Source organism: Stigmatopora argus, chromosome 23, assembly GCF_051989625.1.
Source record: "Stigmatopora argus isolate UIUO_Sarg chromosome 23, RoL_Sarg_1.0, whole genome shotgun sequence".
NCBI classification, from domain to species: Eukaryota; Metazoa; Chordata; class Actinopteri; order Syngnathiformes; family Syngnathidae; genus Stigmatopora; species Stigmatopora argus.
Window position 1 is genome coordinate 1,594,166 of NC_135409.1, and position 22,154 is coordinate 1,616,319.

General features: G+C 43.1%; 3 protein-coding genes across 4 annotated transcripts; all 3 read right to left on the reverse strand.

The window, feature by feature from the left end:
- Nucleotides 1-1,955: 1,955 nt before the first annotated feature.
- On the reverse strand, nucleotides 1,956-12,858 carry epyc (epiphycan). 2 transcript variants are annotated; one of them, XM_077594006.1, is made up of 10 exons: nucleotides 12,410-12,858; nucleotides 10,058-10,247; nucleotides 5,319-5,469; nucleotides 4,373-5,095; nucleotides 4,026-4,220; nucleotides 3,665-3,775; nucleotides 3,354-3,512; nucleotides 3,082-3,284; nucleotides 2,890-2,985; nucleotides 1,956-2,782 (listed from the first exon to the last, which is right to left on the reverse strand). In XM_077594006.1, the coding sequence occupies exons 2-10, from the start codon at nucleotides 10,238-10,240 to the stop codon at nucleotides 2,612-2,614; spliced, it is 1,992 nt and encodes a 663-aa protein (XP_077450132.1). In that variant the 5' UTR covers nucleotides 10,241-10,247; nucleotides 12,410-12,858; the 3' UTR covers nucleotides 1,956-2,611. The 2 variants fall into 2 exon arrangements, with proteins under 2 accessions (XP_077450132.1, XP_077450133.1); XM_077594007.1 differs by lacking the exon at nucleotides 12,410-12,858 and having other exon boundaries at nucleotides 5,319-5,465; nucleotides 10,058-10,178.
- A 300-nt stretch (nucleotides 12,859-13,158) lies between these two features.
- On the reverse strand, nucleotides 13,159-15,292 carry kera (keratocan). Its single transcript, XM_077594065.1, has 3 exons — nucleotides 15,053-15,292; nucleotides 13,699-14,573; nucleotides 13,159-13,621 (listed from the first exon to the last, which is right to left on the reverse strand). The coding sequence occupies exons 2-3, from the start codon at nucleotides 14,570-14,572 to the stop codon at nucleotides 13,458-13,460; spliced, it is 1,038 nt and encodes a 345-aa protein (XP_077450191.1). The 5' UTR covers nucleotide 14,573; nucleotides 15,053-15,292; the 3' UTR covers nucleotides 13,159-13,457.
- Nucleotides 15,293-17,977: 2,685 nt separating this feature from the next.
- On the reverse strand, nucleotides 17,978-20,995 carry lum (lumican). The gene is made up of 3 exons (XM_077594015.1): nucleotides 20,566-20,995; nucleotides 19,097-19,975; nucleotides 17,978-18,990 (listed from the first exon to the last, which is right to left on the reverse strand). The coding sequence occupies exons 2-3, from the start codon at nucleotides 19,968-19,970 to the stop codon at nucleotides 18,836-18,838; spliced, it is 1,029 nt and encodes a 342-aa protein (XP_077450141.1). The 5' UTR covers nucleotides 19,971-19,975; nucleotides 20,566-20,995; the 3' UTR covers nucleotides 17,978-18,835.
- Nucleotides 20,996-22,154: the final 1,159 nt, after the last annotated feature.

Below are 22,154 nucleotides of genomic sequence, written 5' to 3' on the forward strand. Positions count from 1 at the left end.
TGCATAGGTGCAAAAACATGTATTGTGGTTGTAATAATGGAGGTGATCCTACGTCACAGTTTTTGGTTTATCGCGCCCATGTCTGGTCTACATTAACCGCAATATTCGAGGGATTACTGTACAGTTTAAATCAAAACTACTAATTTTACATTTATGTTTGATGCATCTTGAGGTGTCACGGTTTCTTAGGAGCGTAAGTGTTAGGTTCATCCAATTGTAGGTTTATCCTTAGGTTTTTCCAATTCAGCTTTCAATAAAAAAGGCATCTGTAGTCACATCACATTTAATTCTTGCAAGAAGAGAATACATCCGGCAGCTCGCCCCCCCAAGATTATTCTAAAGAGCGGCATTATGTCCTGCCCATTTAAGGCTTCAAATCAAAACAATTACAAGGTTATCGATTCCATTTGCGTAAGCAAGAAACAAAACAATTCTATAATCAAGCAAACCTAGCGTCATACTAGCGTCACAAATTAAAACAATATGCTTGATAGCCATCCGCTGACCCAACAACAATTTAAGCGTCCTTCACAGATCTTCATTGAACTCGCATCTGGGGAAAAGGTTGAGGTGTATCTTCCAGTACTCAGTCCTCGGAGCAAGGACTCGGTGTATTGTTTTATGTCTTTGCGAACTCGTATCTCTCGCTGGACCCAGCTGTCCTGGAGAGCGACCTTGGCGTAAGCGTTTGTCTTCGTTGAAAGCGATCAACACATATATATATTGTTTAATATAGTTACACATTTAGGATGAGCATTACTATTCCTAATAAGCAAATATATTGATTAATATAGTAAGCATGTATATTATAAGGCTTTATATTAATTGCAAACACATTTATAATATTGATTACCCCAACAGTAAGTACCAAGAAAATTGTCATATGTGGCCTCATTTCACTTTGATGGACAATGCATGAAGGCAGCCTGGAAGATCGCGCCCTGATTTTGGTATTCCGCCCCATAGAAAAGGTATATATACCTCCCAAAACTGTAAAGAGAAAGATGGGCTCAAGGATTGTCTGGCCAGTTGAAGTTGCGCAAATCATGCTGACGCTGGATTCAGACGGTGAAGTGGGAGACGTCGATTGTGGTTCTGACAACAGGACAGAAGACACCCAGGTGTTCATCCAGCAAAACAAGGAGACGGAATCTGGAGTGAGAGGGGCGGCTGGTAGAAAGGGAGAAAGAGATGGTGGCCAAGGACAGAGATTCCATCAACACATGGCAAAAATAAAATGTTACTTCAGCCAGGGAATCGCCCTTCTACAACATCGCTAATAGCGAAGATTCAAAGGACAGGATCGAGCGCTTACTGTCTCATCTCATCTCATTTTCTGAACCGCTTTATCCTCATTAGGGTCCCAGGGGGGGCTGGAGCCAATCCCAGCGGTCTCTGGGCTAGAGGGGGGGACACCCTGAATCAGTGGCCAGCCAATCGCAGGGCACAAGGAGACGGACAACCATGCACACTCACACCCATACCTAGGGGCAATTTAGATTGTCCAATCAGCCTACCATGCATGTTTTTAGAATGTCGGAGGAAACCGGAGTACCCACAGGAAACCCATGCAGGAGAACATGCAAACTCCACACAGATGAACATGACCTGGATTTGAACCCAGGACCCCAGAGCTGTGAGGCTGACGCGCTAACCACTCGCACAAATGGGCCGCCCAGTGCTCACTGTATTAAAAATAATAATAATAATTACCAGAGAATATAGTGAAATGGGCAATTACACATCAAAACAAAAGAACCCCTTAAAGTTCAAGGATGAATTTGCCATGATGGGCTGTTCGGAAATAAATATTTAACGTATTGGAGGTAAACTACACATTTTTATCTCTAAAATATAAGTTGAACCTACTTTATCCTAACAATTTTCAGTAGTACTGTAATACAAAAAGCTTCTTATTGGAAGCGGGCTTCAAAACAACTTTATTCACTCATAAGCTTATTCGATACAGAGCACACAGTCACGACTTGTTCGCACTTCCACTACACACTCCAATTCATGAACAATTGTCTTTGGAATAAGCTATTGTGCCCAGTTAATACATTTTTAGCCACCAAAAAAACCACCGAATATATATTTTATATTACAGTACAGACTTTACAACAAATGCTTGTTTAAAATGCGTCTTTTATTGCATTAGATACTCAAATCCCCACCTTCCATTAAGCTCTGGCCTTCAATAAGTTTACAGTTCCGCAAGATGTGTTTAATATTTATATTTAATCTTTACAAAACAAACATCTGCAAACAAAAACTGACCTGCTGTGATCTGGCACTAGACAGAAACATTCAGACAAAGATTCACTTTAACTTACAAATCCAGTTGTGAAATATTTTGGCTTTAGTTCTACGTATGTGTATGCACACCCCTGTCGTAGAGGTGTGCTACAGCGGTGTGTTTGTGCATTTTCACTCACATCTCACGCGTTTATGGAATCGTGGATAACCACGTAGAGTGGTACCCCTCCACAAAATAGTGTATCTCAGCAGAACGCGAAAGCCCGCCAAACGAAGAGTGCCCGCGCACCACGTGCAGGTGGTGGGTCGATATTTACAGGGACGCGTGGTTGCGGTGGCAGTGTCCGTGTGCGTTTTAGATTAGGTCGCCAATCGGGATTCGCGGCAGGCAAAAGTATGCCTGTGGGGTTCGGCTCAGGTTGATGGGATTGCCGTCTAAGCGGATGTCCTCCAGTGCATTGCGGATATAGTTGAAGTCGCGCATGTTGCAGAAGGTGTCCTCGTGCATCGACTGAATGTTGTTACGCTGCGGGAGAAATTAGGAAATACGAGCAGGCAATTCCTTTCAGGTGGATTCTAAAAACAGCATCGAAACTGATGCATATGCCCCTTCAAAATGAGAGGAGACATTACCTGTAGATGTAAGGATCGCAGACTGTCTGGTAGAGGCACAGGAATGTAGTCAATTTCGTTGTCCGTCAAGTACAGGTACAACAGGCCAGTCATGTCCTTGGTTTTAAACACAGATGTTCGGAGGTTGACTAAAACAGGACTCTTTGAATGACCAATTTGGGTCATATAATTGTCAGGTTCTGATATACTCACGTTGAAGGCCTCTTTGGTGATACCCCTGGAGTCGATATTATTGTGGCTGGCATCAATCAGGGTCATGGTCTCGGGCAGGGTGGGCATCTGTGAGATGTGATTTTCCCGAATCACCAACTCTTCAAGCTCCGGCAGGCCCATAAACGCCTTGGTTTCGATGGACGAGATGGCGTTGGCGGTCAAGTCAATTCTTTTTAGTTTGTCTGGTAAGTAATGACACCCACAGTCAGTTCTTGGCGTTAGCCGATCATGTCAACAGATATTGAACATACTCATTGAGGCGAAGTCAGACTTGTTGATCTTGGTGATCCTGTTGTAGCGGGCGTAGAAGTGAGTGGTGTCCTTGGGCAGCGGTGGTACGCTGTCTAGCTTCAAGTCGTCACAGTAGACCGAACCTCCAAGGCACGTGCACAGCAAGCAAGTTGGCATGTCTAAAAGGCACAATGAATGCAAACGGGGTACACGCAAAGCCGCAATGGTCAGACATTGAGTTCATGCTCGAAGGCAGTTTTGTGAGCAAGGGTCAACGTGAAATACATGTGGAACTCAGTTTCTTTATTTCTCTTCTTTATTCCTAACTCACCTTTGGTGTTAACCTCAGGTTCTTCAGGTTCTGGTAGGCCAGAGCCCAGTGTCGTTTCTACACCACCAGTACCCTCCTGAGGGGTCTCTTGTGTCGGAAGCAGCTGTTCCTCTTGTTAGAGACAAGATTAGGTGTTGAGGAAACCGGTTAGGCAAGCTTGGACATGAACCATAAGTCTGGCAATCAGTGGGAAAGTGTTTGCCGCAGTAGTTAGGGATGTTACCAAGTTTTCCTTTCATTTAACAACAGTTAAATGGAAAACACTTTTAGGTGTTAGGAAGCAGATCAATTTTACTGGGACCACCATTAACAAATCAAAATACCCTTTGCCATATGCTTTGAAACTAGCTTAGATACTGACCTTTATCAGTGTCAGGAATCAGAATTATATCAGGATCCTCAGGTTTTCCAGAGGCAGAGACACTAAAAGTTCCAGAGACTTCTACATCTCCAGAGACGCCAAAATCCCCCAAGGTTCCAGAGACTCCCGAGAAGTCCCCAGAGGTGCCCGAAGCCTCTTGTGGGATAATTGTAGGAATGAGAGGTATTTCCACCTCTTGTTTGTGCCACGGTGCAGTGGTTAGAAGACATTAGAAGGATGAGATGTGGGATGACATTCAATCAGTTCGTTACCCAATCATTCTCTCACATTAAAACAGCACTTTAGGATGACAATGGTAATGAACAACGCAGTGACGAAGTACTAACCTCCAGGTAATAATGTTATCCCTGACTCCCCAGACTCATTGATGTCTCCAGAAACCCCAGAGCCTCCAGAGGCACCTGAGGTCAGGAGATCTCCCGAGAACCCAGAACCAGACTGGTCCCCAGACTCTCCAGGGTCCAATAGAAGTTCTGTTACAATACCAGAACCCTCAGATTCCAATTCAATTAGAACTCCGGAAGCCCCAGATCCCATGGTATCTCCAGATATCAGGAGATTTCCATATTCCATGTTATCCCCAGATATCAAGAGATCTCCGGATCCCATGGTATCCCCAGATATCAAGAGACCTCCAGATCCCATGGAATCACCAGATGTCAAGAGATCTCCAGATCCTGAAAAATCTCCAGATATCAAGAGATCCCCAGACTCAGAAAAATCGTTGGATATCAGGAAATCCCCCGATCCAGAGATCTCCGTAAATCCAGAAAACTCCCCAGAAGCAGAATGATCCCCTGATATCAAGAAATCCACATCCCCAGATACCAGGAACTCCCCGGATTCTCCAGAGCCGCTGAAGATCTCCTCAGAAGCCCTGGAGATGAAGATAATGTCGCTGGAACCCCCGGAGGCACTGAAGACCAGTGGATCCCCTGGGCCTCCTGACCCAGAAACTCTTGAGGCCCCTGATGCACCAGAGCCCACCAAGCCCACAAAATCCCCGGAGACATGAAGGATGTCAATGGGCATCAGACGCAGCTCCACCTCTTGTTAGAGACAAGATTAGTTATTAAAGGACACACCACAAACTGGACACATTTAACTACAGACAGCAGCTAGTTAAATGGAACACATGCGAGAAGAAAAGAGGCAGACCACCACGATAGATTAGTCGTTGAAGGACAATGCTGCTTGCACAACTCCAAGGCCCTTTAAATACCTTTGATTTTAAGTGACTTTGCATTTGGGACGAATTTGAGCTGTTCAGACCTTTCTGTGTGTCTGGGCCCATGAGAACGCCGGATCCCCCTGAGCCCAGAGGGACGAGCTGGGGTTTTTGAGGCAACTCTTCCTCCTCCTCCAACGAAGCCTCGGGAACTGGGTCGTCATAGTCGGGTGGAGCCAGGGTACCAATTTCTATCTGAGGAGAAGACAACAGCCCTGAGACTAGACTGACAAGGATCATTCACCTTATTAGAATGGGATGGATCAACAAAACCCCAAAACGATATTTTCCTACCCTAAGACTAATTAGAAAGCAAGTACAGTGGTACCTCGTCATACGACCGCTCGTCATACAAAATTCTCGTCTTACGGCGGAAATTTCGATTGAATAATTCGCCCGTCATGCGATCAAAATTTCGTGATGACACCAAGCCAGGTCTTTTTTGCATATCTTTCGTGTATAACAATATTTACGAGCACGGAACGATTAATTCAGACGAGTTTCTCCTAAGACCAGGAAACGCGCAACGCGCATGCGCGGGCAAAAAGAGGGCTTTCTGGGTAATGAAGTACCGTATTTTCACGCCTATTTGGCGCATCGTTTTTTACGCCGCAGTGTCAGTAACGAGTGCTATTTCTGTATTTTAGACACACAAAGCATGCACCATTTCATTAGACGCATATATATTATATATTATTTTTGGATTAACATCGAAACGCAATAGCGCTGGCTACTGGAAGCAACTTATTTTCGGGTTCCGGTGCGCAGTGACTGCTGGGAAATAGAGTTCTTCCTCGCTACACCCACACGCTAAAAACATGTGTTTAAAAAGGCAACAGAAGCAAAACTGAGTTCGGTTGTACTTTATTTAGACATTTTACAACTTACTCACGTCATCATCACCCACAAATCCATCAAAGTCCTCATTTTCTGTGTCCGAATTAAACATGATTAGGCTAAATGTACTGGAAATGGTGATGTCTGTTTTAACAAAGTGCTTACATCATTGATTTGACATTAAATGCATATACTTCTGTACATTTAGTGGCAGGATTTCTTTTGTAAATACAGCACCAAATTAGTGTGGTCGCATCATACTGGCAACCACACTAATTTGGTGCTGGCCGTCATTTCAGCTGTATTTACAAAAGAAATCCTGCCGCTAAATGTTGGCGTCAACAGAGCATTCAAAGCTAGACTGTGAACTATGTATATATATTATATATAATAACTCGGAGCTTGCCGTCATTCCCGGAGGCTTAAGAACTGCAACCGCGAGACCCAGCGTTTTGAAAGTCTCATTTGGGCAATTGTTTAATTCGGACACAGAAAATGAGGACTTTGATGGATTTGTGGGTGATGATGACGGGAGTAAGTTGTAAAATGTCTAAATAAAGTACAACCGAACTCAGTTTTGCTTCCGTTGCCTTTTTAAAGCGTGTTGTTAGCGTGTGGGTGTTGCGCGCAAGAACTCTATATCCCAGCAGTCACTGCGCAGTACTTTATCTACGGGAAAATAGTAGAGTCGGGCTACTTAGCATAGTTAGTTGTATATTATATATACATAGTTCACAGTCTAGCTTTGAATGCTCTGTTGACGCCAACATTTAGCGGCAGGATTTCTTTTGTAAATACAGCCGAAATGACGGCCAGCACCAAATTAGTGTGGTTGCCATCATACTAACTGTATTGAAGAACTGGGTGTATTAAGAACTCTATATCCCAGCAGTCACTGCGCAGTACTTGATCTACGGGAAAATAGTGGAGTCGGGGGCTGGTTTCCGTAGTTGTCCTATTGACTGATTTATTTTATTTTATCGTGATAACAATTTTAGTATTGGTCCATATATAAAGCGCACTGGATTATACGGCGCGCTGTCTATTTTGGAGAATTTTTTTGACTTTTATGCGCGCCTTATATGCGTGAAAATACGGTATACTCGTGCACACAACCCCCATAGGCAATGGCAACCTTTCTCAGAATAAAACTTCATTACCCACAATCAATACGTGGGTAAGCTCAACTATTGTATTTCCTGTTATTCTTTCTAAGGAAAGAAGCTCCCGCGATCGTTCTTTAAAGACTATTTCTCGTTGGCAAGTGGTCGTGCGTTATCCTATTGTGAGGACATTTGTGTGCATCATTTTGGGAATATTTTGAAGGCAATACAACAGCAAACAGTCCATCGATAGCGAACGTGAGGGTGGAGGCGTGGCAAACCGCCAACCCGGAAAACGAAGGTAACAAAAGATTACAACAAAATTAGAATTCAGTTTTGTGTAAAGTTACATTAAACGTATGTTTGAGTGTCTGTATATATGAATCCAAGTTAATTTAAATTTGTTTGTTCTGTTTACGAGTGCGTTGTCGTGGAAAAAAAACACCCCCCACCCCACGCCCCCAAACGTCTCTGTCTCCCGTCGGCGAAATCTGCCCAATTTTAGTTAGATTAAACACATTTTATTACTATTAAACCACTAGTTATGTGTTACTTTGTTAATAGATGGCAAATTAGAAGAAATACAACATTTTTTCCAATCCAATATCCTGTTTTTGGTGTTTTTTCAGAGGGCTGGAACGAATTAATTTGTTTTCCATTCATTTCAATGGAAAACGTCCGCTCGAGTTACGAGAACCTCGTCATACGAGCTCAGTTCCGGAACGGATTAAGCTCGTATCTCGAGGTACCACTGTATAGCCAACTAAATTGCCTGTGGATCCAGCACGAGATACTAGAAGAAACCTCCGATACTTGAAATCCACCATACTTCTCAATAACCGTCAAGTCAGCCATGAAAGATCCATCCCCATCTTCAATACAATAGGTACAAAAGTATATGCATTTAAAGTCAAATCAATGATGTAAGCACTTTGTTAAAACAGACATCACCATTTCCAGTACATTTAGCCTAATCATGCAGTTCAAGTCTCCTCCAGTTGGTGGCAATGAACTACCACACACACCACACAGCCCAGGTAATACTCGACACTTATGCCTCAAAAACGTAAACGTATGCAGTAAAGGCCCAGTCAGTAGTCATTGTGGAACCAAGACACACATGGCATCTGTCTGAATTCATATTTTGCAATTCCTTTAAAGCGACGTCATAACAGATCTATAACAACACAACAGAGTGACGCTGTGTAGGAAGCATGAAGAGGGCTTTTCTCAAGCGGATACGTCACTAATGGGAGTCATTATGAGATGTCCCAATATTTAGATTTTGGCAAGATGACAGCGTAGGATGCAACAAGGCAGGCCTTTGAAAGCGCTAACACCCAAACCACGGCCACGGGACCCACCCCCACACCTCGCCCGGTCCTTTACCCGCCACTCTATCCCCAAAACAAACATTTTTCCCCATCGGGGAAGAAGCGGCGAGAATCTGGCAAGCAGAAGCGCAGAAAAAAACATCATGGGAATACTGCTGCTCAATGTAAGCGGGGAGTCAAAGCCAAACAGTATGTTGCCTCCTGCAACATAGTTTTGATAGTCACTGGATGCATTCAGCCAAAGAGAGAAATGCACCGTTTTAGTAACACTTAATATCATGCATGTGTAGTGTCCTGCTCTGAATATTTGTGGCTATTATACCAGACAAAGTCTCTGAGTTTTCCAAAATAAATGTTGCACGAGCAAACCAGAAAGACAAACTCTAGTCTAATACCCTGCCTGGTTGGTCTTGACTCCCACAGAAATGTATTTTCTTTTTATTTTATTTTTTCTTCCAGAAACGCAAAACGGGGGATATCAGAACTGGAGACAAGAGCAAAACCAGACAGCTGCATTTCTTGGTGATATTCAGGCCATCTCCCAATATCTTTACAAAGAGTCCATTTATGTATTGTCAGGTGGCATAAACCTCAAGTATGTTTATTCAAAACTGGGGATTTGCTCCAGTTTCTCTGTCAATGACTCTTTGCTCCCTCTTTAGAAGAAGTGGGGAGATAAATCGCAACACACTCACACAAAGTTTGGAAGTGGAAAGTCAAGAGTCAGCATTCCAGAGGCATGGTGCTCATCCTCATGCTTCATTATTTCCTTGACAACTAATACGTGGAGTTAAAAACGGTTAAATCTCACACTGGATGTATTGTAGGAATATTTAGATAATTCTATCGATTGGTTAAAAAAATCAGGCATTTCTTAATGGTGAAAATCATTTTCGACAATCCTTCAGGATTTTCGGCCACATTCTGGATGTAAAGCTACTTCTATGTTTTCTGGTCCTTTGACTTCTCATTTCCATTAACGACTCTCTTCAGGCTTCTGTTTGACTGGTTTTGATTCTACCTGTTGCATGTGTTTAACTGACTGATAGTCATTTTAAAACTTGTTAGAGGCAAGTCTTAAAGTCGGCGTTGTCATTGGCTTGCCACTTGCCTTGAACCTTGTCTTTGTTCGGCTTATATTCGCATGATAGATAGAAGCACATGTCTCGCAGACTCGTCAAATGAAACGGCCGCAGTTGAGCTAAACCAGTTGTGCAATCCCTCTTTTTTGGAGAAAAATATCTGAAGAAGAGCAGAGAGAAGCAGCCTTCTTGGTGGCCTGTATTATGGTCTTGAATTCTTTCATTGATATTCATTGTTGATATTTCAAGTTGGAGTGGGCGCCAGACTTTGGAAACTGTTTTTCCTGCTGACCTGTTCAGGAAAAAAGTCACGCGCACCATAAATGTGATTTGTTGAGATTGGAAGTAAAGGTTTCGCAGCTGCTGAAATGGGGTTTCTCAATTCCTACATATTTACGGTACCTCTGGGGACCTCCTTTCGACTAACCTCAGGGTTCTCGACCGCAGGTCCGTCTTCGTAATCGTACTCCTGGTTTTCTGAGTTGACGTCGTCCACATCGTAGTTGCCATTGCTGTACGAGTCTAAGTCAACCTGTCGGGAAAAGCGAGGATTGGCTGCCGCCACTTTGAGGATGAGCAGCCCTAGTACCAGTTGCACGAGCGTCATCATCGTTGGCCTTTAAAACACAGAGAAAAGACAGGTGTGTCATCAAAATGGAGGCCCCAGTTCCTCGATAGATGTGTGTTAGTGGTGAGTTTATCAAGGAAGTAGTGTAAGTCACAGTTATACATAGGTCTGGGTGTATTGGGGATGCTGTACATCAAACCACCAGTAGATTTTATTTAAACGAATAATTAAGGCAATTCTAAGCACTTTTGGGCGTGCCAATTACTCAGGGTCTATTGAAAGTCTTCTACTCTCTGTCAGCATGTATTATAGAATCTGAACACCCATTGTAACGGAAAACAAATCAGACATCACAATGCCCAGTTTCCCATGTAGCTTAAAGACTGCACAACATTCACGTGATGTTGTATCGCAACTCAACTATCTTACTAAGGTGTGATGAAATTGTGCAGTGAATGGATTAGCAGTTGGACTGTGTTTGCCTAAGGACTGTGAGTGTGTGACAATTCAGGGGTTGAGGTTGACCAAATCGGCTCAGTGCGAGGGGATTCTGTTTTGTATGTATGTGCTGGCCCAATTTAGACATGAACTTGAAAAAGTGGTAAGCCAACTTAGAGCCAATTAAATTTTAGTGAGTAAATTCCATTGACAGAAAGGGAAAAGATGATATTTTTTGGGTTAATATTAGGTTTGCATGCAAAACACTGAAGAGCACAGTTTTTGCAACTTTGGGATCAGGTATTCACTGTTGTTTGTATCCTAGTTGCATTTGAGGAGCGGTATTAGCGATTATTGGGAGATTAGCGTATGATAACAAAATCATAATTAGCTAGCGTAGAATCTGCAACGTATTTATTGGAGTGACAGGTGCGGCCAAGTCTCAGCATGTTTGACTTGGCAGTGAAACCCCCCCCAAAAAAACAAGGAAGAGTCCTCCAGGCCGGTGCAGAGAAACGGAGAGCGAGGAAGATAGAAGAAGAAGAAAAAAGAGTGAGAGAGAGCAAGAGCGAGAGAGAGACGTGGACAAGATGTTGGCCCTCAGGGTTAGACGGAGGGAGCGCAAAAAAAGGAGAGGGAGGAGGGGTCTGGTTCTAGGCTCGCTCGACCCCTTGGCCGTTCACAGAGGGCCTTTATGAAGGCCTGGTCAGTGCCTGTCTCAGCACTCAAACTCCAAATTCCACGAGGTTTGTGGACAGGATGGTAGTCAGTTTTTTGGGAAACACACACACACACACACAACCACACACACATAACAAACACACTTGGAAGGACTTACAGATGCACACTGTCTCAGGGAGAGAGAGACTTTCTACATCCATCACAAGACAAGAGAATCTATGAATTTATTGAAAGATTAGATTCATACAGAGGAGAATTTTCACAGCGGCCGTGACAAGTGAAGGAATTATTAAAATTGTCTGTGTTACACTTTGACCCGCATCGGACATTCTTGAGATCTCATCTTCTCCTAATAGCTAGCTGCACTGCATTTATAGCCCCAAAGCGCAGTCCTGAAATCCAAATAATTAAAACCGCCCTTACATTTCCAGCAGGGGGTCATTACACCTCGTCATTACGTCAAATATGTGTTGGCTTTAACAACAGGTGAGCCCTTTTAAGATCTCAAAGTTTCAAAAACCGACTAAGAATGAAAAAACATAACCTATCGAGCAAAGCTATTCTTTCAAATGTAGCTTTCCCAAATTCTCCAACATGTAACAATGGCTTATCATTCAAGATCATAGATCTAAAGATCCCAAACTACAACAATCATTCAATGGAATTGAATCATCAATAGGGTGACAGTCCGTTACTTGTAGTTCTTCTAAAGAGAATTAAACAACGGTGAGCTCATTGAAGATACAAGCATGCGAATATATACGTCAACTGAAAGCCATCCAATCATACTTCAACCCTTCAATGCTGCATCCAAATCGTTAAAGATAATCCCTTTCACCTGTAGCTTTTCCCAACAATAAGTCAAAGTGCAAGTCACATTCAGCAATGGTGAAGTCGGTTTTCCCACGGATTAAGGTGGTGGAATAAATAGCATCCATCCATTATGAAGGTCATAAAACAGCTATCCATTCCCAATCATCAAGGGAAGCAATCTGTCACCTGAAGTGCCCCCAAACTCAATCCATGAGTCAATTAGGAGCCCCTATTTGCCCCACTCCTCCTTATCGTGAAGATAGCGCCAAGGACACTTACCTGTGTCTCCCACTCTCCTGAATGCTCCCTTCAGCTTCGATGGAGGTGCTGAAGGCTCCACCACTCGGCTAATGGCGAAGGGGTCGCACGGAGGTGCTTCCACGAGGGCGGGGGCAGGCAGTAGGGAGGGAGGGGGGCTACTGTTGTGTGCGTCTGGGTGTCAAAGTGTCTATGTGGTGTGTACATGTGTAGGGTCTGCCAGACCTGAGTGCCCCTGCCGACTACGTGTGAAGATAGGCACTGAGGCTGATTGGATTGGAGCAGGTTGCTTTTGGTTATTTCGGATGGGGTGGGGATGGTGGCAAAGGAACGGGTGGGGAGTGCAATAATCACATCACCACACACATACATGCTCGGACATAAAAAAATGATAGATTTAGATCCTTTATGAGAATACTTTGCTAAGAGTGTCTTTCAATTACCCTAAAATATTTCATTTCCTGGTGTTGAAACGTTTTCCTTTTGTGTGTGTGTGTGTGTGTTTTTGTGTGCGTGGATGTTTCTATGATCCACGGCCCGTGCACACAATGAAACCTTTGTGAAGAGCCCCGGCTAGCGTTGAGCTGAGAGGAACTCCCCCCCCTGCTTTTCAAGGAACCTCCAACTTTTTAGGCCAAGTGCAGGTGTCCTCACAGCTGATCTGAGTTCAGCTACAAACCATGCAAAAGGATCTGATCTGGAATCAGAACCAAAGACACACCAAGAACTCTCGAGCATATGTAAATGCATTTCGGATATTCAGAAAATCCTGCATTTGTACATACGTACATTTATTAAAACTGGAGACAACAAGCAACGCAAAAATTTAACAAAGGGTACAAACAGAAACTACTATTAGTAAATGTACATTTTCAAATAGTCTACACTACAACACATTTTGAAGCAATAGAAAATTAGCCTAATGACATGTCATTATCTAAATGATCCACAGATCTGTACATTGAAGGCACTACTAGTGGTTTGTTAAACGGCCTGATTTCATTACAGTTCCTGAGAATTAAAAGTCGGTGTTCCAAACCGTTTTTGGTGAAGGAATTCGCTTTTTAAATTAGATGACGATGGATCTAAGGAGACGAAAGCACAGAATAACTTCTCTGGGGATCGGCGGTTCAATATCGTTGCCATCCAGCTGGAGGTAGCGCAGTCGTGGACCGCTGTCATTTGCATCAGCTGCATTGATGTCAACCGGGCAGACATTGGAGCCGCTCACACCTGAAATGACATTGTAAACTATTACAGCTACTTGTTGTTCAACATGTTTCTTTCAAGTGTGCCGATGGGAAACCTACTCTTAATTTTGTTGTGGTCCAAATAAAGCTGCTCAAGGCCAGGTGGAATCAGGGGCACCTCAGTGAGCAGGTTGTGAGACAGTTGAAGGTTCAGGATGCTGGAGATGTTAAAGACGTTGTTAGGAACTCCACCGCTGCCAAGCTTGTTTTTGTTGAGCCTAAGGAAAGCCATCTTGGGCAAGCCCTTAAAGTATCCAGTGGGGATTTTGTCAATATTGTTGCCGTCGAGGAAAAGCTGAGTGGTGGTGGGTGGCAGGCCAAGCGGCATGTTGCTCAGTTGGTTTTTGGCTAGATTGATTTGGACCAGGTTGTTAAGACCCTTCAGGCTCACTTCGGTCACGGCATCATCCATCAGCTTATTCCCCTGTAGGTCTAAGAGGCTCAGTTTATCCAGGCCGAAGAAGACTCCGTCGGGGATCTTTGAGATCCGATTGCGAGAGAGACTTAAATGCTCCAGACTGCCCGGTAGAGGAAAGGGCACCCAGGACAAGAGGTTGTCGTCCATGTAGAGCTGTTCTAGGCGTGCCATCGCGTCCAGCGTGCCTTTTTCCACTCCCTCACTGGTGATTTTGTTGCAACTCAGGTTCACCCAACGCAGCTGAGTAGCGTTGCGCAGGGCGTCGGCTGAGACCACTTCAATTAGATTGTTCTGAAGGTAGAGGTACCAGGTGAACGACGGGATTTGGGGGATTCTCTTCAGACCTTTGTTGTCACAATAGACTGCACGGGGGAAATTAGAGGGACAACGGCACTCTCCGGGGCACGTTTGGATTTGGGCTAGCATTTCCTCGTAAGGCATATCCTGGGTCATGACCATCCCGACCAGACACACGTTACAGAGAAGCCACAGAAAGTAATCCTTGGTGATGGCCATCCTATGGAAAAAAACGACACAGTGAGCGATTATATTGAAAGCTCTTATTTTACTGTTTCAGCAATTATCAATAAACAAACTGTAAAGAAAAAAAATATTTTCTGAGTCGTTCCTTAGCCTGATGGAACAACTGCAAACAGGAAACAGATCGGGTCAACTTTGATGCCATTAGGACATCTTTAAAGCTCAGATTTAAGGATGTTTAGCGCTCACATGAATATCCACTTTGCGGTGCAACTTCAAGGAAAAAATACAAGGTCAGTTTGTTGTCCATATTTCTCTTAAGTTCTTCTGGATGACATCTGGTTTAAATTCTTAATGCACTCCACATTTGTGCAGAACTAATGTCATGTCAGGCATACTTTTTCTTCAAAGACAAAGGCACCACACCTGTTTTAAGAGATGTGCCTCCGATTTTCCTAGTGCCTACCTCACCACATTTGGTTACAGAGTGCACTCTAAAGTCTACAAGAAACCTACCTCAAAGCTTGTCAAAAGACACGTAGTTGTCAATGCCCGTCCCAATGGATGAGGCAGTGCGTCGAGCTTGTATTTGTACCACCAGTTTTTTTTCATTCAGACAAAGCCAGCATTGACTAGCCAATGAGTATTCATGCCCTAAGCCTTAACAAGACTGGTGACATGGCCCATTTAGAAAGAGGTCACTGCAACGCTACCTGTTATACCCTGCCTGTTTGCCTTTGTATGAACATTTGTCTCGTTTAATTCCTCCGTGCTGCACTTGATCTCTTTGGAACTAACAAATCCCCAAGGGTCACTGCCAATCTTTTTGTTAATTCTACGCTGCCAACATTTGTGACCTAGGCAGGATTAACAAGCCTTTTCTTTTGATTGCAAACAGGAGTCTGCAGTTTGGTGTCTTGGAGAGTAACAAATAACTATAAACCGAACAAACTTTCTTATTGGCATGTTACTTTGCCAATTTGGGCCATGTTGTCATGGGGTCAGTTTTAATCCCAGGGGATTTTAATTTAATGTAGGCTCGTTAGGCCAATTGCTTCTTAAACAAGCGCTTCTTTCCAGCGATGACGGCAGAGGCTGCAATGCAATAGGATTATCCTTAGCGACTTGTGTGAGGACAGCGGCAACGCAACAGTACAGCCCCCCTGACACGTTTTTGGAGCTGTGAATTCTTATAGTACGAGGGAACATCAGATTGAATTGAATTGAATGCTTTTATTGCCATTATACAAGTATATAATGACATTTAAAGCTTTACCATGAAGTGGACAAATAAATAATTAATAAATAATAATAATAAAAATAAACAATAAATAAGTAATAAATAAATAAGTACCAGTCAACAACATGAATAAGTATAGTCAACATAGATGATGGGTGACCACGACATTGGCCAAAATCACATTTTAACTGGCCTGAACCATACTTTAATCTTGCACTAAATTGAACTGCAGGTCTTGGAACAGTACCCAACCAATGAAAGATAAAACCAAAATTGTCCTAACCTGCTTTCTGTACGTTTTGATCGGCAAACGGTTCGATACAGCAAGCGTTTTAGTCTGACATTGATTTGTCTTCTATTGTTCGGATCCCCCAAATATCTCGTAGGACTAAGGACAGTAAAGCAACAAGAGGGAAAGATTTTGGTCCAAGCAACAAGAGGGAAAAATTTTGGTCCATCTTTTTTTGGTGTGGAGGAAGTTAAACAGCTGGTGTTCACCCCACCATACGTGGACTTGCTCCTTTCCTGTCAATGATTGTTATTAATGTTCACCTAATTTCACTGCTCGAAGTCGTTGGGCTGCAGTTACTCGATTGTCAAGTGAGATGATAGAATCCCGAGGCAGTGTTTTGTGGTTGAAATCAAAACGAATTTTGGGATCCACATTCAACTTAAAAATGTTGCATTCAACTAATGGGAGGATAGAAGTTTAATGAAAGAAAGCATTGTTGTGGAGCAGAATGAACCCTAACCCTCACCTAAACGAAAAAATAATGTTAAAAACATGAAGGATAACAATGTTCTCTAAATGATCCGGGATTGGGTGACCTGAGGAAACACCGGTTTAGAAACTATTTAAATAATAGCTAACATACAATGACAGACCAAACGCAAAAAAAATATTACTAGAACCTTATAGCTGGGAGCTAACTATTTCACAAAGGGCTGCAATTGGTGCCAATTTTTCGTTCCAACCCATCAAGAGCAAACATTTTCATTAATCTCGTATTCTACAAGTGCAATCAGTGGATTGCAGTAAGGTCGTTTTTCTTTCCACGGAACCTCACTGGTTAAACTGTTTGTGCTTGATCAATTGGAAGAAAAACCTGCAACCACAGTGACCTTTGAAGAATGATTTGCCCACTACCGTGCTAGACGAAGACGAAAATGTCAGTCAATTTCCATATGCTCTATTCTAAAGACAAATACAGTATATCTAATAGTATAATGTATTATACTTATGAGGTCGAAATGACAACCAGATGGCAAATTACAGAAGATAAATGTGCGTAACATGAGGTTGTTGGACTTTTTCAATACGTCCCGCTTTCACGTGTCAGCCAATCAGTTGTCTTGCCGGGACTCTATCTTAGGTGTATCTCATCCTCAGTTAGCCGTCAGTCAGGGTCTGTCAAAACAACTGTTATTTGTCTTTTACATCTGTTGATATTTCTTTCGCAGCATTCGTTGTATTCTCTGTGTATGTTTACTGCTTCTCCATGGTTTTAATAAAGTGCTACTCATAGAGTTACAATTGTTATATCAAGTGGCCCACTTAAACCAGTACCTGTCCCTCAAACAGGAGGACAATCTACTTTGATTACGTCATGACAAAATGCTTAAGCATATTGCAAAGTGAAGCAGAGACCACAAATGTATGCTCCTTTTTTCATGTGCCTCAAGAGCAGCACTTAACATTCTCAACATTGTCCGTGCACTGCAATAAAAAAAAAGACAGAACCCCAAAACCCTGATTAAAACAACATTATATAATAGTCTTTTGACTGTATTGTACTAAAAGACAGTCGACCGTGGTTTGCGATGTGAATCTGTATGTGCGTTGTTTACACGTGCCAAGAACTCCAAAAGACATTTTGTGGTATCACTGCAAGTGCTGTCAAAGAGTACACGATGGACAATGCAAAGAGCCAAACATGAAGATTACATGTACTGGCGCCAGTTGGCTGAGCCAAATGCAATCTAAATTTGAATTGAGTGTCCAAATGGGGGATCTGAAATGAGACCTCAGCTTGAAATACAAAAGTGCTGTAGCTAGCCATGTAAAGAACAAACCTTTTTCTTTTCATTAATGCTTTATTGTCAGCCAGCCAAATCATTTTTTTTTCGGTCAATGGTTATTTGTCTGATGCCTTTCCATGCAAGCATAAATTTTATATCAAAAAGCTCCATCTGTACAAATGTAGTGGAAACAAGGTTTATTCAAACTGAGTTCCTCACAGTCAATTCATGAGCAGTGATTGATTCAATGTGGCTGTTAAATGAGAAAATCATCGAGACAAGATGTAATATTCGAGGACAATGTTATCTTGAACAACAATGGAGAACTGCCAGGACTGCAAAAGCTGGAGTTTATTATCAAAACAAGGATACCATTTGAATTCATGCACGTAATGGAAAAGGTACAAATCAACAAATGTGTGACGCTTTAGTTTCATGCGCCAACGTTTTCAAGAATTTTAATACCGAACACATATTTTACAATTTTCTCATGAATTATACACGAAACAGTTGAATACGCAGTCTTTTTTGCTGACCCTTTGCACACCTAACGGCTTTATTAAACACGATACTATACATGCTAAACACAGAACATACCGGACAAAGACAAAATCAAGGTACTAAAGAGACACTGACATCATTTTTACTCGGTCTTGTCTCTGTCAAATTGGAATTTTAAAAGACGTGTTGTATTTTTGGGTGGCAAAGGTAAATGCGAGCAAGATCTAAACTGGCTTCCTAGATGAGATCGGCAAAATGTCCATTCAAGACGCAATCTGGCTAGCAAACAGGTACAGCTCCTTGTAACCTTTTTGCCATTTATTTTCAAAGGCCTTATTTCTGACTAACTTTATTGCCTTGTTTATCTAAAAATATTTGCTATCTATTCCAACTCGAATCTGTCCCCTTTCTCTTATTAAGTGCTTATTGAAAATGATGCTACAATACCGCTTTTTTTGTCAGAACCATACGTGTTGAGAATGATTTAAACATGTAAATCCAGAACTGGTGGAGAACAGGTGGGTAGGTAAGTAAGTTCCTTATTCAAACATGATTTCAGAGGCCATGCGTAGGCAGTTGGAGGTCTCAGGGGGCATGCTGTGGGGTGTGAGGTTGTTAGCATCCAGGCGCAGGTGCTTCAGGTGAGAAAAGTTGACCGGGCTAACGTACTTGCAGAAACTTGACAGGTCAAACTCTGTAGGGACAAGGACAGGATTTGGTCAAATGACACAGGAGTTAAGCCCAAAAGACCTACCCAAAGCCCAAAAACTCAATATGATAATAAGGCAGAGGCCACTCACTGCTGATCTCGTTGGCTTGAAGGTAGAGTTGCTCCAGTTGCTCGTTGATATCGGGAATAGTTTGCAGCTTGTTGAAAGATAGGTCCAGCTCCAACAGTGAAGTCACATTGAACACTCCTGTAGGAAGCCCAGAGTCCACCAGCTTGTTGTGGGAGACCCTCAGGTAGCGCAGACCTGGCACTTTGCTTAGATACCCCGAGCCGATGCTGTCGATGTCATTGTGGTCAGCGTAGAGGATTTCCAGCGATGCAGGCACGCCTACAGGCAGCTTCTTCAACTTATTGTGGCTCACGTCAAGGGACAGCAGCTTTTTGGAACCTTTAAATGCACCAGCGATGGCCTCAGAGGTCAGCTCGTTGTGCTGCACATTTACAGAGGTCAGATTTTCTTTATCATTCAGGAGCCCAGAGGAAAACTTGTTCAGTTTGTTGTGGGTCATCTTCAGTTCTTCGAGAGCCTTGGAAGGAGGGATTACTGGCTCAGTGAGAAGGTTCTGGCTGAAGAAGAGTTTTTCCAGGGCGGTCAGTTTGTCAATGGTCCCTGCCGCAATCTTTGCATTGGTGATCTGGTTGTTGTCAAGGACCAGCCAGCGGAGATCAGCGGTAACATTGTCAAACACGCCGGACTTGATCTCATCGATCTGGTTGTTCTGGAGGTACAAATACTTGATTCCTGTAGGCACCGTTGGCACTGCCTTGAGCTTGCGACCGTCACAATACATGGCGCTGGGGAAATTGATGGGGCATTCGCACTCGCGGTCACAATTTGCAGTAGACGGTCCTATAAAGGAGTGTGGCACGTAATCGTAGTCCTCATACTGGCACAACGCCAGACTGACAAGCGTTGCCAACAGGTGTACACGGAGAGGAAACATTGCTTCTGAAAAGGGAAGAGAGAAGCAAACTGAGACGTCAGACGAAATAAAATAGGGATGCGGGAGCAAAAAAAAAAACACAAAAATCCAGGCGAGCCGGAGAGAAGCACTGCCACACCCACTCCCTTAAACTTATATAATCGCTCAAGAGTGCAAGATAAGAGACCCAAGAGGGCAAATTATACCCTCAAAGAAGAGTCATCTATCACTTTACCAGATTCCGAGAGGCGCCGGCCGTGCTAATGCAACACAGATGTTTCAGAAATCTTGTACCATGAATTAGCCTGAGATATTGTTGGGGTTCTCAGCTGTCTACTCCCATACTTCTTCCCAATTACCACTGTCATACAGATGATGTGCAAATGCAAGCATCAGGTTTGGTCTTCAACCGCCAAACATATCGCACATCCAAAAAGATCCTCATAAAACATAAAAGGAGGAACCCTCAATAACTATTTTCTCCTCTTTTGTTACATGAATTGTCGTTGTTCAGCCAAGAAGGCCACACCCACTAAAAGACAACCTAGCTAATCTAATCTAATCTAGTCAAACGTGAAATTAATCAATCAGTCCATCCCCGCATATGCTGTCTTACCTGCGCTCCTCTTACAGCGTCTGCGTGGGGTTGGAGGGTGGTGGTAGATCACTGTGGTGTTCAAAAAGTGGATGTCTCTGGAGAAAAACACAGGGAAGAAAGAACAGAGAGGGAGGAGAGAAAGAGACAGAGGGGGTGGTAGATGGAGAGACGGGGGAAAAGAGGAGGAGAGGACGATGTCTGCTGGGAAGAAGGAGGGAGAGAAGGTTTTAGGGGGCTACAGTATAAGGCAATGATGGGGGAGCTTTTTCCTGCAACCTCAGCTTGTAGTGACTCAAAAGATGTTATCAGGATGTATGGATACTCGCCACCCAACCCAACAACAAGTGCAAAACGGTCACAAATTGTTTGTTTGTGTGTGTGCTGTTTCTGTGAAAACATATCACACACCCGATAGCAGAGCAGGAAAAAAAATCCTCCAATTTCGGAGTCAGAGACAGCCAGAAAAGTCTTAAATAACAATGAGCTTGCAATAGCAAGTACTGTTGGGTAAGTAGAAGCAGATCGCGTCCATCTCGAGTTTCATTCAATATTTATTCACCACCGCTACATTCTTTTCTCACCACATTCTGAAGGCCGACAATTGTTTAAATGACAACGGAGGATGAGTGAAAAGACTTCACCCTTTGGAGAAAAAGGGGAGGCAAGCCAAAGGCCTCCCCCATTTGTCGGTAGACGTTCATCACACTGTCAAAGCACTCTAGGATCTCGGGGGTGCTTTTGATCACTTGCACTCTGCTCTGTTGCCCCACGAGAAGTCCGGTGCCTTCTCTGAAAATGTATTTAGTTACACACATGTTCTAAGCATGAGTTTAGGCTTCACTAATATTTGATGGACATTGTGGACATTTTTAGTAAGTAGGTATAAAGTATTTTGCATACTATCATTCTCTATTGGAGCAACATGACCAGGCTGGCACTGGCACCTTGTCAGGAAAATGATCATATTTATCTTGAAAATGTACCAAGTGAGGTACCAGATGGCTGGTTTTGATTGGTCAGAAATCCTCATCTTGTTCTTTTAGGAAACATTTCCCATGCGAGCGAAATCCAACTGCTCACCATCAGATTAGATTAGAAAAAAGACAAAAAAAATGTTGTGAAGGCACGTCACAATTACACCAGTGACATTCTAATAAAGGTGGAAGTATCACGCCGAAACATGTCAGGTAACAAAACAACCAAAAACACCATTGTCTGTCATAAACGAATCAGTTAAAACATGGAAAACAAAGGTTGTTTTTTTTTGGGGGGGGGGTTGTGTTGGTTTTGATTACTGCACTTACATGCCCATTTAAACTCTGTTAGATCATAATCGCTGCAAGGCAAATGCACTGACGCATTATTTAATCTTGCCTCAATTGACAAATGTTGTGCGAAGTGAATGAACCAATCATCACTCTCAATGAGGACTCCGATACATACAAGCGGACAGAAAGGCTCCAACGGGAAGCATATGCTCCAACAGGGCTCCCCGCAGGTCCAGGCACATGCAGCATTAGCAAACAGGGATATTCTGGGACGCCTTGGCACCAGCACACTAGGTCCTCTAATAAACTCACAGACAAGAAGCCAGACACCACCTTCTG